Raw genomic sequence first — 15,975 nt, 5'->3', positions numbered from 1 at the left:
TCCTTTTCAATCGTGTGTTGCATCTTCTTATTGTTCACTATTCAGTCGCTCTTCCAATTGTTTGGTGCATGAAAATTCTAGTATATACTAATTAACGTACTTTTCAAGCAAAGAGATAGAAATAATGAAGAAGTAATACTGATCATGCTCTTCGAGGCTATTCGTTGGCTGTGGATCCCTCCTCGCTTGGAGTTGTCTTACTTCACCTATTAATGTTTGTTAAAATCAGTAAAATAAAATTATATCAAAATAAGATTAGAATGTTTTTTTGATTAAAATATAAAATGATTAAGTTAAGACTAGAAAGTATTTTAAGATTTTTATTAGACTATTTATTAAATTTTTTGAAATACATTGAGGGATATATGAGTTATTTTTTCTCATTTGTAAGGTCTAAGATAAATTTATCTGGAGTTTATTTGGAGTGAGAGGGGAGATAAATTTATCTAAAGAATCCCAAATAAGAAGTCACGTGATTTTTTTTTAATGGGTTATTAGATAAATTTAACAAATATAATAAAAAACACTTACATCAATCTAAAATAATTTTTATATCTTATTTTTTTTCAGATCATATCTTAATTAACAAATACTATCTAGAGAAAATAATGATTTTATAGCGTCGATAGTAATTTTGCAAGTACGTATTCTTAATATTTGTCAAGTGAACTGAAATATTATTAACAAATTCAACATGATATGTATTGACATATGTTCTCTTTGCAAGCATTTAATTAATTAAATCCTTATATATAAATATATATATATATAAGAAAGGTTTAGAGGCACCATAAATTCAAAATTAGAGACTTCAAAGTGAAATCTTCATAATAGCTTATCCTAATTTAAGTTGGAAGCATAGGCTTGGATTTTTTTTTTCCCTTTCGAGAGTGAATTGAAAGAAGATTCAAAAATAAGTAGGTCCCCTTTAAAGGCAAGCACTGAGATAATAGCTCAATCGACTATTTCAATAACTAAATAAACACATAACCACAAAATAAAGACACAAACGATCGAAAAATACAGCAAATGAATATCAATATATAGACACAAACACCTAACGACCAAATGATGCTTTTACTAATCAAGATATCAGAATTGCAATTTAGGCATCATCTTATTAATCCCATTCATGAAACAAAAATACCCTAAAAGAAGCTTAGGTCACAACTTTAATTAATTTGAGGAGCCAAGGCTTGAACAAGCACAAAACCATGATCGATCAATAACACTCAACCCCTTCTTGAAGACTACCTAAACCAATCCAAAGACATAGAACAACTACTATCAAATTAATGACAAATAAACAGGCCATACTAAAGGCAATAGTAATAAATTAAAAAATACATAAATAAAAAACTAAACCATGCATCTTGCAACCTTGAATCAACTTCATCAACAAAGAATATCTATCCAATTAAAAGCTCTTTCTAAAGCCATTCGGTTATTCCAACAAAAGATTTTGGGCTTCTTCATTGTTAATTATGTCTCTATGTTTTTTAGGGTTTAAAGAAAGTACGTAAAATGATATTCAACAACCTTTCTTATTTGTCACTGTTGTGGCACAATGGATGGAGACTCATCGTTGCTTTACGATGGAAAATCCTCTCTCTCGTCGCCGATTAGGACTTCTCTTCTATATATAGCCTCTATCAATCCATATCCAACATCTCCTATCCCCAATTATAATTTTTTTTACTTGTTTCATCTTATATGGGGTTAGTTGAAAAGCTTATGTCCCTAGGAAGTATCCATATATTATGTTAAAAATGGTTTAAATAAAATTTTAAAATGTTGAAATGATTTAAATAAGTTTTTAAAATAGCTTAAAGTGGTGATTAAGCAGATGCATGTGAACAAATTATAGGTTGGATATCTACAATTAATTAATTAATTAATTAATCTATTCTTCTAAATAATCATTAGTAGATGATCAACGATGGCAATCTGGAGATCAATTAAAGAGGGTCAAGTATCCGATGAAGAAAGGGAAGGGTGTTTTTCCTTTCTTCTTGACTTGTAGTTTTGGCATAGAATGCCTCATAGAAGATAATACATAGGTAACGAGAAAAATCTAAATTATTTTTTATTATTTTTTGTTGGATGAACTATACAATCACTTGTCACGCACTCTACTTGAAAGTTGATATAAAATCACAATTAATAGGGATTAGTTAGCAAAAAATAAAATAAAATCCAATTACATATTAAAGTAGGTAAATGCAGAATAATTGTGAATTACATATATATATGAAATTCAGTTGAAGTTTTAAATCTAAAAAATTTCAATCTTAAGGAATTAATTTTATTATTTTAACATCTACTAATTAATATTAATAAAAATATGATCAAACAAGTTACATAATTATTCTTCGACTCCTAATTTGGATTATTTATATATATGAATTTTTTTATGATCTAAAAACAATTTTAGAAGTCCTTGTTACTTATTTTTTTTCCTCAGAGTATCCTTCGATTATAAATGATATTATTAATTAAATTTCAATTAAGTTAATTTAGACTCAAATTAGATACATTTTAACTAAATGTAAAAAATAAAAAGACCTCAATAAATGTTAGTGTAACATCATTTATTTACATAATTATCTTCTTTTTGTTTTTGTTGAATGATATTATAAATATAAATTTACATATCACTATTGAGGTTTGGCAAAAAGGCCTGACCACTTTTTTGTTTGAAAAGTAACTCACTTTAGTTACCATTAACATGTGACTGAAATTGACCATTTTATCGTTATTTTTAAGCAAATACCCCTCAATCTCTCTCTAATTAATTTCCCTTTCTTTCTCCTCTCCATATCATCATGGCTCTCACTTTGGCTGGCTGTTTGCAGCGACCAAAGATCTAGCCTTGGCCTCCGCCCGCAAATCTTGTCATTGCTCCTCGTCATTCTTAATTATCATCTCTCTATCTCTCTTTTCTCCTTCTTCCTCTCTTTTATCTCATTTGGGACTACTCTCTGGTGCGGGTTACTTATACGATGTTTTCTCTAACAACAAAAGTCACTATCTTTTTCTCTCTCTCACTCTCTTTGTCTCCTATTGTGACTAAAATTTGCTATTGGCCAACTAGCTAGGTAGTAGAGTTGATGGGATTGCAAGCCCCTTTGATTTGAGATAGGGGTTCTAATAGCGATGACAACAATTCATGACGAATCGTTCAACAATTGATGAAATTTGCTAATTAATATTGTTGAACTAGACAAGGGGTCAATGGGAAACCCTTTTGCACTAGAGTTTTCAGTGTTTGCGATCATGACCATAGTTGTAATTCTCTCTATTTCTCTTATTTTGGTAGTAGGCTCTAGGTTTCTTTATGGAGGATAAAGGAACCCAACGACTAGAACCCAGATTTGTTTTTCTCCATGGAAGAATTTGAATCAGGGTCATTTGGAAGTGATGGTGTTGGGCCAACACCATCATCATCGACCACCACTTGTAAATTTTTTTTTTTTTATTATACATTGAAAAGAGATATGCGAACATTTCGAAATTTACAAAGAGTTAATAAATGTTTGTTAAAAATAGAAAAAAAAAAAAGGGATCCAAAGATATAAAACTCAAGAAAAATGTGGGTGGTCTATAGTTTTTTGGGTAAATTATATGAAACCCTCCTACACTTAGGGTCATGTACAACTTACCCCCATTTGCTTTCAATTGTTTCAAAAAACTCCCTTACACTTTCAAAATGTTGCAACCAGCCACAATTTGTTGTTATTTTACATAATTTTGTATAATAATCTACATACAAAATACATAATTCTACATATATAATTTCAATATATCAAAAAAATACAAAATTTTGCATTAATTAACCAATGGATTGCATAAAATTATGTAAAATAACAACAAATTGTGGCTGATTATAATATTTTAAAAGTGTAAGGGAGTTTTTTAATGCAATCAAAAGCACATGGGGTAAGTTGTACATGACCCTAAGTGCATGGGGGTTTCATATAATTTATCCTAATTTTTTTGCCAAATCTTAAAGAGTATTAGGATTGCAATCGAACTAAGCCAAGCTGAGCTTCACTAGGCTCAGGCTCAGCTCAGTGAGCTAGTTTTTAGATTTGAGCTCAACTTAAAGTCTTAAAGCTCAACTCAAGAACCTGTGAGTGAGCTCGAGCTCGGGCTTGGGCTTGGGCTTGAGCTCAATAGAGAAGGGTGTGCTAATAAAGAGTGACGATAGAGACAGAGAAAAGTGTGTAGTGATGGGCGATAACAGTGGACAGTGCTTCACAGAAGTGGCAGCAAGCAGTGCAAGTAAAGATATAGAATGTGTGACAGCAAAAGGCTATAGTGGTGGGAGGTGGCAGCGGGCGACAATAGGGGTGTGTGCGACGATGGTAGGCGAAGATAGCTCATAACAGGCAAAGGTAAAGCAACAGAAGACGACGTGTGATGGTAGTAGAAAGTGACTGTTGGTGGTGGTTTAGTCTCAAATGGAGGCTTGCAGTGGCATTTGGGATATGAGTCAGTTGGCCGGAGAAAAGAGAAGGGATTACCAGACGAAAGGAAGAGAGGTCGAGCCGATGGATTGTAGTTACTAGCTAGAGAAGAAGATGAGATCACCTAGGCCATAGAAGAAGAGAAAATGGAGACATAGGCGAGAGGGAGAGAGAAACAGTCAAAAGCGACTGCTAGGGTTTGCTTCAGTCTCCCTCAATCCCACCTACTTTTTTATATGTCTGACTCAATATCTTGAAAATTTTCAATCATTTAACCTAGACAATGAGACATGAGAGCTTCTAACTGAACCTATTAATATTTACGAGAATCTAGTCGAACATGTTTACAAAACTTAAAATTGATTTATTTATAAATTAAATTTTAAAATTAAATTCAAATTTAACTTATTTAGTTTAATGAATAAATTTAAATTAATTTTTATCAGACCACACACCAAATCGCTTGCGAATGAGTCGGCTAATTATCTGTAAGTATAAAGAGTATTGCTAAAAAATTATCCATGACATTATTTATTCAATTCTCCTTGGGGGGTGGGGGGAGACGCGTTAGTTTTAAATTTTAATATTTAATAAATTAAAATTCTTAAACTAATTAAAAAATCATCAAATTTGTGAATGGCATGAGTATGGTTTAAATCTTTAATCAATGTCCCAGCTGGAGCAAAGGGAGAAAAAAAAGAAAAAAGAAATAAGAAATGGAGGAGATTTTTGGCATGGAGGATAATGATGACAGTACTAAAGCAATGATGGCTATGGTGTTAAATGCGTATGTCAGAGGACCCTCAACCTCACCCTCACCCTCCCTCTTGCAGCTTGCCCCTTACTTTCTCACCCTCAGGCACCTGCTGATGACGCATGGGCATTATCATGCGCCTGCATGCAGCATTACTCGCCCATTCGACAATGAATTCAATTCAATATTGCCTTGATCAGTATTTAGTTACAGTGCATCCTCATCCTCATCATCATCATGCATGTATTAGTCATATCACACACACAAATAATACATATATATACAACACGGGCATGCCCTTAAATCAGAAACATAGAGGTGGATGCAATGACCTATTTTTGCTCTGATCATGGTGTTTAGTTCTTTTCAAAGCAGCAGCAGCAGCAGCAGCAGCGCAGCAGCAGCATGCATGGGTTGACCTGTCATCTGATGTGTATATATATATATATATACATGTGTGTGTAGCTCCTTCACAAAAGATACGGTTGACCTTTTAATTGGCCCAATCATCACTACTTTCGCTTTCCTTCCCTCTTAATTACTTCTTTCAGTTATTTCTTATCATTTCAGGCTTTATTTATTTGGCAGAACAGCAAACAAAAAAAAAGTGTTAGTCATTATAAGTAATGTTTTTGAATAAAATTATTAAAAAGAAATCTGTGTGGAAACATATATGTATATATATATATGCATGTTGGAGCTCATATATATATATATATATGGCTGTTTTGTTTTGTGGGTTTGGAGAGAGAGAGAGAGAGAGAGAGAGGAGAGTTTAGGGTTTAGGAAAGTCCAGAGAGTTGGTGAGGGTGCAAAGTTTATTCAAAGGTGGGGACAAAAGGGAGAGTAATAATGAGGGAAGAAAGAGATGTTAGGGATACGTTGCTGATAAGTTACTGTCTCTGTCTCTGTCTCTGCTTCTGTCTGTCGCCTCTTTTTCTCTCTCTCCCTCTTTCCTACGTGTTTGTAGGAAAGCGTGCGTGCCAAACTCCAAGAAGCAGATCGAAAGGAAAGGAATGAGATGGAACGGAATGGAAGAAAAGGAAGAAAGAAAAGGAGTAGTCAAGTAGAAGGCTGAATGAATGAAATATGCCCCGCCTGAATGCCATGACATTGCAGAGAGCAGCAGTGCGACCAGAGATCGATGCGTATGCATATATATATATATATGTTTCCAGTTTCCTATTAAAAAGGAAAAGACAGCGCAGCAGAAGAGAGATTGATCCGTCCATGAAGAAGAATAGTCAAGTCTGAAGGGAAAGAGAGAGAGAGTGAGGGGAGGGGGGCGCATGGAGTTGGCGCTGTCTAATAAATGCAGCGCAGGGGGTGGGGGGTGGGGCTGAAGAAGGAAGAAGAAGAAGGCAACAAATCGCATATATATTATATACAGAATGAGAGAGAGAGAGCAGAAAGAACGAAACAACCCGAAATAAATGCTAGGCTTTTTGGTTGGTTTTGCTTTGGCTGTGGCTTTGAAATTTAAGATCAGCACAGCCACAGCTGCTTGCTGTTGTGCATATGCTTTGGCTTTGGCTTTTGCTTCGTGACGCGTGCTTCTGTCGGGATATCCCCCTACCCTTCAAACCGTCCCTTTCACTTCCTGCCCATCCATTTTCTTCTCTTAATTGTATTTCAAAGATGCGTGGTATATGGCCATCCTAGGAGTTTGCAGAGTTGATGACATAAACAAATTAGTTTAAATATTCATTCACTCTTTGCAACATACTGTTTCTTTATTAAGATATAGATTAAAAAAATAAAATATAAAAATTATTTTAAATTTTTATTATTTTTAATATATTTGTTAAACTTATCTAGCGATTCTTAAAAAATAAGTTATGTAACTTTTTATCTAATATTCTTCGAATATACTTATATATTTTTCTCTCAAGATAAATATATCTTGAATCTTACAGATAAGAAAAAATAATGTCTATGTCTTACAATATATTTTAAAAAGTTTAACAAATAATTTAATAAAAATTATTTTAATATACAATCTTATCTTACTTATTTTAACAAACATTATCTTAAAAAATTATTTTTATCTATATATGGAAGACTTTAATTAGCGACAAAAAGAAATGGTCCATTGATGGTTATATATGGATAGAACTATAGCATATATACATTGAGGATATATAGTCGTTGCAATTCGATCCGTCAGATGAGATGGTTAGGCCTGGCTAGCTGGTCCTTGCATTGTGGGAGTAGTTGGAGATCTGTGGTTTGGTGCACTTAATTGTATACTGTGACCGCATCCAATGCACGATCATTTTATTTTGTCGTGGATAATAATATTTGAATAGGACTATATATGCATCACTCACAGGTGCATGGGACAATATAATTAGTCATATATATGCTATCAACTTTGTATCGATATGTTTCCAACTTGCTTCGACACCTTTTATTTTCATGCATGTGTCTTAATTTGCGTATATATTTGTGTGTGTTCTGGTATTAATGCATTAACTTCTATGTTAATTATTATCATTACCATATATAGAGAAATCATGATAAGGAATGAGGGAAGGGCGAAGAGAAAGAGATCCACGAGCCTTGATGGTTGATCGACCATAGTTTGGATGGGTTGTCAATAGGATTGGAGATTTTTAAAAACAATCAAGTTAGAATTGTTTTGAGAGAGAGAGAGAGAGATATGGGGGAAGGATATATAGGATTACTTGTGAATTAAACCCTTTTATATTTATAGCCTTGCATACTTCACAATGAACTGTCATTGAAGAGTTGTGGTTGGCAGAGTTCCTGAGATCGAAGGGGAGTGTGCGTGCCATGCATGGTCGGTCAGCGACGTACAAGACCCCTTAACTAAAACCTTGTATTGCAGACCCCTTCGATCTCAAGTATATATTGTTGGTGTTGCTAGATCATGGGTTTTATATATCTATATGGTTGGATTTCCCTAATTAACATACATGTGATAAGACAATATTGTCGCAATCACATGCATGAATGGTTAATTTTGTTGGTTGCTTAAGTGATCTTTTGTCCATGTGGTGCCCTTTTTTAGATCCACAAGTGGGGATGAGGTGGACCTCGGTGTCATCAAATGGGACTATCAACAGTACTCCTATATATATATATATATATATATATGGAGGATGAGTACGTAGTCTCCCTTTTTGTATTTTTATATATCTATCCCATGAGTGATGGAAAATTAATCACTCTTTCCAATTAATTGGTAGCTCATCACCCTATTTTATATTTTTTTAGGCATTAATAATTAAATATATATGTATGCATATAGATGAATAAAATAGAATTTGGGAGGCTGTCACCTATTTATATATTAAGTCTGAATTAATTTGGTTTAGTTTGGAAGAATTTTGAAACTTAAACCACATATTAAGGTTTGAAGAAATTCCAAACCATTTTAGTGGTAAACCCAAACCAAATCAAACCGTAAAATTAGGATTAAGTTTATTTTTTCAATCCACATATTTTAAACAATATCAAAATTATTATTATTATTATTATTATTATTATTATTATTATTATTATTATTATTATCGGTCATTGGGCCCTTTTCACTTCTATTCTTCTTCGATTGATTTTTTATCTTAAATTTTTAAGCCCCATCTAGATTCTCGTGTTGGATCCCCACCCCACATACCATTTCTTTTGGGCTCTTAAATTATGATTTGGCCCTCTAAGTTTGTGGTCCATGGGGCTATCTTTCCTAGGCTTAAGCAAATTCATTTAAGGATCCATTTAGATTGTTATAATGGAGAAAGTTGATGAGATGGATTAGAAAATGAGGAAGCAAATTTCGTTGATTTGATTTCATTTATGTTTTGTTATACGACCCATATTGATTTCCTTGAAAGAGATGGCAAAAATTTTTAGAATTTAAAAAATTAAAATTTATTTATCACTATTCGAAGGCTAAAATGAAAATCTATATACGAACAAATGATTATGAAACTTTAAAATCTATCACTAAAGATGTAGAATTGCTTTATCATAGTTGTTGTAAAAGATATAATAATTATACCTAAACCTGAAAATGAATACGATGAAGAAGACACTAGAAGGGCTCAAAACAATGCCAAAGCCATGAATAACTCTATTGTGTACTTTCACCCGCATAGACATCATAGGTTGGATTAGAAGCAAGAGGTTCAAATGTTACCTCATCTTCACTGTTGTTTGCTGCTTTTTCTTCTATGTCTTCTTATTTTTCACTCTTGTCATTGTCACTCCATGCTGCGATCATTATTTCCTTTTTGAACCTTTTCATTTTGTTCATAAAGTATTCTATCTTGATATATCTTGACTTTTTACACTCATTGTATATTACTAATTCCTTTTGTTGAGGTTCTTCATATTAGTTTTCTTTTGGAACCCTCTTTGTTGAATTTCCTTTTCATAAGCATATTATATCTTTGTGTGATCAATGTGAGCTCACTTTCATCATCATCACTCTCATTGAGTTGTTGGGGGTCTTTCTTGATAGACTTTAGAGCGCTATTTTTCTTTTTCTTGTATTTTTCCTCTTTCTCTGGGAAATCTATCTTGTAATAGATCTAGTAAGTTATAAGAAATCCCATGACCTAATTCATTCCAAGAGTTTTGAGATTCTTAGATTATTGGATTGTTGTTACCTTTGATTTCCATTCCTTGAGTAAGCACTTTAAGATTTTCTTGACAAACTCATAATTATAATAAAAAAATTTAAGAGATTTCATATTATTTATGATATCAAGAAGATGAGTAAATATATCAGATATAGATTCATCATATTTTGTTTTAAGTAATTTATAGTTCTGCACTAATATTTTAATTTATTCTAGTTTTTATAACCTAATTCGTTCCTTCATCTATGACCTACAACATATCTCAAATTTCTTTGGTCGTTTCACAACACAATATTCTATTAAATTCTATAGGTGAAAGTGCACAATAAAGTAGGTTCATGGCTTTAGCATTACTTTGGACCCTTCTAGTGTCTTCTTCATCATATTTATCTTTCGGTTTAGGTATAACCATATCTTCCACAACTATGATAGGCAACTTTACACCTTTAGTGATAAATTTTCAGGCCTTGTAGTTATTTGTTTATACATAGATTTTTATTTTAGCTTTCTAACATGTGTAATTAGTTCCATTAAATAGTGGTGGCTTATCTATGAATTGTCTTTCGTAGTTTCATTTCCATATGGGTGTCATTTTCTTGTTTATATATCAAGCAAGGGATAAAGACAAATTATCTACTTATATCACTTGTTACTTAGAAAAATAACCTAATAGGGGAGATGAATTGGGTTTTTAAGTTTAAAATTATTTTTATCAAATTTTTAACTTTTATAACAAATTTAGTGTTTGATTTTCTAATAAATAGATAATTGCAATAATCTCAACAATTAACACACAAGATTTTTATAAAGTTTCACTTTTGTGAGCCTATGTCATATTTCTTCGATTTTTATAAAGGTGTCACTAAAATGTAAGAAAGAACCCTAACTTTTGTATAGAAATTAGAATTTTGATTAGGGGTGTGCAATTAGTTATAATTGAATTGAATTGCCCAAAAATCACTAACCGAACCGAATCGAATCGCATGTAATAATTGAACCAACCGACTAACCTCAACTAACCGAACAAACCAAAACCTATACCATGGTAACAAAATCAAATTGAAAACCAAAACTAACTACAAAATAACTGAATAGTTATTGTTATTGTCGGCTAACTAGCCAACTAACAATTTCAATGATTGGAACCGATTATTGAATTCCCCCCACCATGATGGTTCATATATCCAAATATGAATTTGATTCAATGGTTAATTTTTTGTAAATCTAAAAATTAATTTTATAGTAAAAAAAAAAAAACTCCAAACACGTTTCTGAAAAAACATCGTCAACCACCATTCACGGCAGATTTCGACGATTGGAATCAACCATCAACTTCGCCTTGGCTTAGTGATCCACATAACTAAAAATCAAAAGGATCTAATGGTTGGCTTTTAGTAAAGATCTAAGTTTTAAAATAGAATATCCATCCATAAGAAGTTACCAAAAGACTTACCAAAAGGGCCATCGACGTCGACGAGCAAGCACAGTTGTGCAAATCGAAGGGAGAGAGAGATGTTGGGCTGACATCGAAGGGAGACAAGATGTCGATGTCAATGCAATGGTAGCCTAGCAGTTATGGCTCTTGAGGTGGGTTCGATGGAGCGATGGTAGCTTGGCAGATGAAGATGTTGGTGTCGGCGTCTTCATCGAATGGAGCTATGGGCCACTGGAGAATTGGAGATAAAGAAGAATGGAAAGGGTAAATGGCTAGGGCTGCTAGGCGCCAAGCGATTTGGTCCTTCCGCCTTTCTCATTTATGTTTTGTATTTCTTTTATATTGCACCAAAACAACATCATTTTGGTCGGTTCGGTTAGTTCAATTTTTTTTAAACAAAAAATCGAACCAAAAATTGAAAACCAAACTTCTCAATAAAAATAATCGAACTGAACTTTTGTTATAAAATAACCAAATTGATTGGTTTGGTTAGTTCAATTTAATCGAACTTTTGCTCACCCTTAATCTTAATTACAAAATAACTTTACTAAGAAGATCACTGTAACGACCCGTTAGTGGGTCTAGGTGTTATGGGTATTTTAGTTTGCACATTAGAGTTGTTGCCTTTATTAATTAATTGTTAAAAATATTATATGAGTTGGTAATGGGGGTAAATTAATGAAAATAATATTTGGTGTGAAAAAGTCTCAAAGTTGTGGGCTAAATGGGTTTGGGCCTTATTTGAATTAGACCATTGATAAATAATTAAATCTTAAGTGTAAATGAATTGGGTTGAACCCAAATCTCAAGAAAAGTCCATTGGGCCTTAATTGGATTGGGCCATATATTTTGACTTGGGCTTGGGCTATATATTTTGACTTGGGCTTGGGCCATGGGCATAGAGAATGGTATCTTAATTAAAAAGAAAAAAAAGATTAAGAAAATGATAAAATGACCAAAATGGGTAAGAGATATGTGAATTGTGTGTGTTAGTATGAAGGGTAAATTAGAGAAAATTAAAAGGGAGATGGATTGAAAGGAGTTGGGAGACAAGTCTCCCACATTTTTTTTCCTCCTTTTCTTTCTTCTTACTTTCTTGTTCCCTTCTTCTTCTCCCTCTCCCGATTGTCTCTTCTTCCTCCATTGTTCTTCTTCATTGAAGCTTTAAGTGGAGACTATGGAATTTTCAATTTCAAGGGGTGTCTTCATGTCTTTGGATTGCAACCATCTAAGGCAAATTCCCTTCCTTCTTGTTTCAAATTCAAGATCTTCTTCTTCTTCTTCTCCTTATGATTGTGTAAGTTTTTCTTCTCTTGTTTATCTTTTAATGCAAGTTCTTCAACCTTGTTTCCATCTTAGAAGGCTTGTTTCCTTCATTTTTAAGTTGTTGCTCTTAAATTCTTATTCTCGGATTCACTGACCATGTTATGTTCTTTGGTCTATAACTTCTTGTGTTTATATCCAAATTGAGATCCGTTTGTTGGGTTGTAAACTAGACATCTTAAGCTCAATTTTAGACACAAGAATCGAATTTTTTGACTAAGATTTGATCATGTTATAGCCTTGTAAATCCCTGCTAAGATCTGGAAATTTTACTGCTTTCGAGTAAACTGACCTTGTTGTACTCTTTAGGGTATAACTCTCTGTGGTTATATCCGATTCAAGATCCGTTTGTTTCTATATAAACTAGACTTGATAATATTCATTTGGTAAATTTTTTAGAATTTTTGGCTATGTTTTGAGCCTACAGTATCCTTGTAAATTCTTGCCCAGAATCTGGAAATTTTCTGCTCTGTTTTTGAATAATCTGTTCTTGTTTCGGTTTTTGGGGTATAATGCTCTGTGGTTATTTCCGATTTCAAATCCAGTTGATGTTCCAGAAACTAGACTCATTAGGCTTTGATTTGGTATATCGTTTGTGGTATTTGACCAAATATTGAGCCCAGATTGGATTTTTGAAAATATGCTTGAAATCTGGAAATTTCTGAAATATGTTGTTATTCAACTCTTCCTATGTAGTCTATCCTTCCTACGCTTAAAATTATGATTTTTGTATAGTTCTTCCATTGTTTTTTTGAATTATTTTTGATAACCCTCATTGTTGGATAAAAGGGTTTTATTTTCCTTATTTCGATAAATCTTGCAATATTAATTCATTTTCTTGTTGAACATTGCAAAAATCTAAATAGGGTTTTGTGTCACCCTACATTTCTTAAGGAATGACATTTATTCATTAGGGTCTAGTGTCATGCAAGATTTAGTGTTTCTTGCATGTATAAATTTTGATTCCTTGCGATTATTATTGGGGTAAAAATATACCGTAAATATTGGTTTGGGCATTTCTATAAGTATGAGTCAATAAATGTATTAAAATTTACCCTGTGATCATAAGATAGTGCACACTTTAATTTATGTAATTGTGCATGTTAAGCATGATTTGAGATTTTTCTTAATCATTGAGGATTGACATGAAATAGGGATATGCATATGTGATGCATGATTATACCGATTTGCGCACCTATTATTTTGCGCGACGGCTAAGTCCGTGGATGAGAAAGGATATCCTATGAGCGCTTGACGCGGGTGAGGTGGCCATCAACCCAGAAGGCGTGGCTCAAATTGTTATCATTTGTTGATGTATTTTCATGATGCATATATATTCATGAATGGATATATATATATATATATGTAGGCCGTGAGAGCCTTGAGAATTATGCAGAAAAATTTCCTACTATTGGTGCATATGCATGAGCATGGGAACGAGTGCATAATATATGTAATAATCACGGCATGGGAAATTAATGTAAACCGAGAACTTATGAGTCGCGTTATACTAATATCTCATCATAGAATTGTTTATTCTATCTTGATTATCCCTGCCTTTGATTCTATATCTCCATGCTTTATAAATACACTTGCTGAGCCTTGTGGCTCACCTTGTTTACTCTCATGTCATTCCAGGTACAAGTAGAGCAGTGGTTGAGGGCGAGCCCAGTGGGGCTAAAGCCCAGGGTTAGAAGTGTACAGAGACCTTCCAAATTAGATGGTCTATGTTAGCATTTGTGATGAGGGCAAGTGTGAGGAAATTTTATGTTGTAAAATTTGTTAGTGCCCTTGTATCTCATTTTGTTTAGACTATGGTCTAAGATGTTGTAAACCTTTATGTTAGCTTCCGCTGAGTTTATCTAAGGATAGTATTATGGTGTTGTATGTTATTGTTCTATATCACACTTGTGATGACCTCCTTTCAGATATCCTATGCTAGCGGGACTATCCGGTAGTGGGCCACTATAGTTTTGGTATCAAAGAAACTCGGGCCGTGTGTTGGGACCGTGTACTAGCCACAGGCTGGGGGTACTGGACCGGGGACACTGGACGGGGGATTATTGGTAGGTTATAAGAGCAAAAGTTGGGATGAGAGGAGTCTTTGTACACATAGGAATGACAAGTAGAGTTAAGGGTGTGTTTAGTGGTTTGAATGAAGTTAAGCTAAGATAACGTTCAAAAGATAATTTGATTGTGTTTGAAAATGAGGGGTTAAGTCCTTTATAGGAGTGAAGAGGTGATGAAGTGGTTCGCCGAATATTGAGACCATGTATTGTCTCAAGATGTCCATAGAGAGTGAAACCCACGGAATGAGGAATGGCTCTAGCATGGAATAATACTACAGGTGATGCCTATCAGTGACGGGTTTAATGCTAGGGACCACTGAATGCAGGTGGGAGGTGGCCACTAGGTTAGCTCATGTTGAGGGACCGTGACCCTCTATATGGAATAACCAGTCTGTTGTAGAGACGATTAAACGCCGAAGACCTAGAGTGAACTATAGGTTATGTCTGGACTAAGCCTAATTTTCGTGGGGATTGTAGTGTCATGGTAGTGCCACTAGCATGGCGCGGCGGTTCAGAAGTTTGTGTAGCCTGACTTAGGATGTAAATTTTCAATCTTCGAATGAGATGACAATTAAGATTCAATATCATTTACCTCGATGTGATTAATTATTAAAAATTGAAAGAGGTTGATATAATTTGTTTGTAATTGATATGCTATCGAGGGAAGGACAAGGGAATGAAATGTGAAAGTACTCAAAACATAACATTCATTCCATATGTTCAAATATAATACAAGAGATCAAGCCGTACAGTCAAAAAAAAAAAAAAAGAGGGGGGCAAACCATAAAAACTGATAATGTGCCAATGCTCAAGGACGTCGGCGGTGGCCAAAGATGACTGGACCTAGCTCATCAAGGTCATCCAAGAGCGGCATCTGGCTGCTGCTCGTTTCGCTAGGGTGAGGTAGAGTAGCCTCTGGGATGGTGGGAAGACTAGAGCTCCAGTTGAAATTTGGATCAAATGGAGGAACAAGTTGGGGATGCGAAGAATAATATGCGAATAGTGAATCTTGCAAATAAGCTCGATAGGCTTGCAGCTCACTAACCTGTTGCTGAAGAGCAAGAATGTGAGATACACACCCATAAACAGGATCCTGAAGCCGGGCTTGAGCTTCAAAGAGAAGTGTATCGGAAGCCCAAAATCGGTCATTTACCGAAAGCGGAGTCAAGAGGTTGACGACATTTCTGATAGTATAAACTTCACGAACGGTAGCAAAATGAGCAGTACCACTCTCACAACGAAAATAAGGAGCAAAAATGCACTGTGGATGACATCCTCTATTTAAGACTACACAGGCACCACATCGAGACCGGGGGTTCAT

At 34.0% G+C, this 15,975-nt stretch overlaps 1 protein-coding gene across 1 annotated transcript; it reads right to left on the bottom strand.

Moving 5' to 3' along the window:
* Positions 1-15,462: 15,462 nt before the first annotated feature.
* On the bottom strand, positions 15,463-15,975 carry LOC127796961 (LOB domain-containing protein 18-like). Its single transcript, XM_052329360.1, has one exon. It carries the CDS (start codon positions 15,973-15,975, stop codon positions 15,463-15,465), a length of 513 nt encoding a protein of 170 aa, XP_052185320.1.

Source organism: Diospyros lotus, chromosome 3, assembly GCF_014633365.1.
Source record: "Diospyros lotus cultivar Yz01 chromosome 3, ASM1463336v1, whole genome shotgun sequence".
Lineage (NCBI taxonomy): Eukaryota > Viridiplantae > Streptophyta > Magnoliopsida > Ericales > Ebenaceae > Diospyros > Diospyros lotus.
Note: the sequence above shows the minus strand (reverse complement) of the source record. Positions and strands in the feature narration are given on the sequence as shown.

Excerpts from the sequence above, each read along its gene's own strand:
- LOC127796961 (XM_052329360.1), bottom strand. The coding sequence starts at position 15,975 with ATGAACCCCCGGTCTCGATGTGGTGCCTGTGTAGTCTTAAATAGAGGA.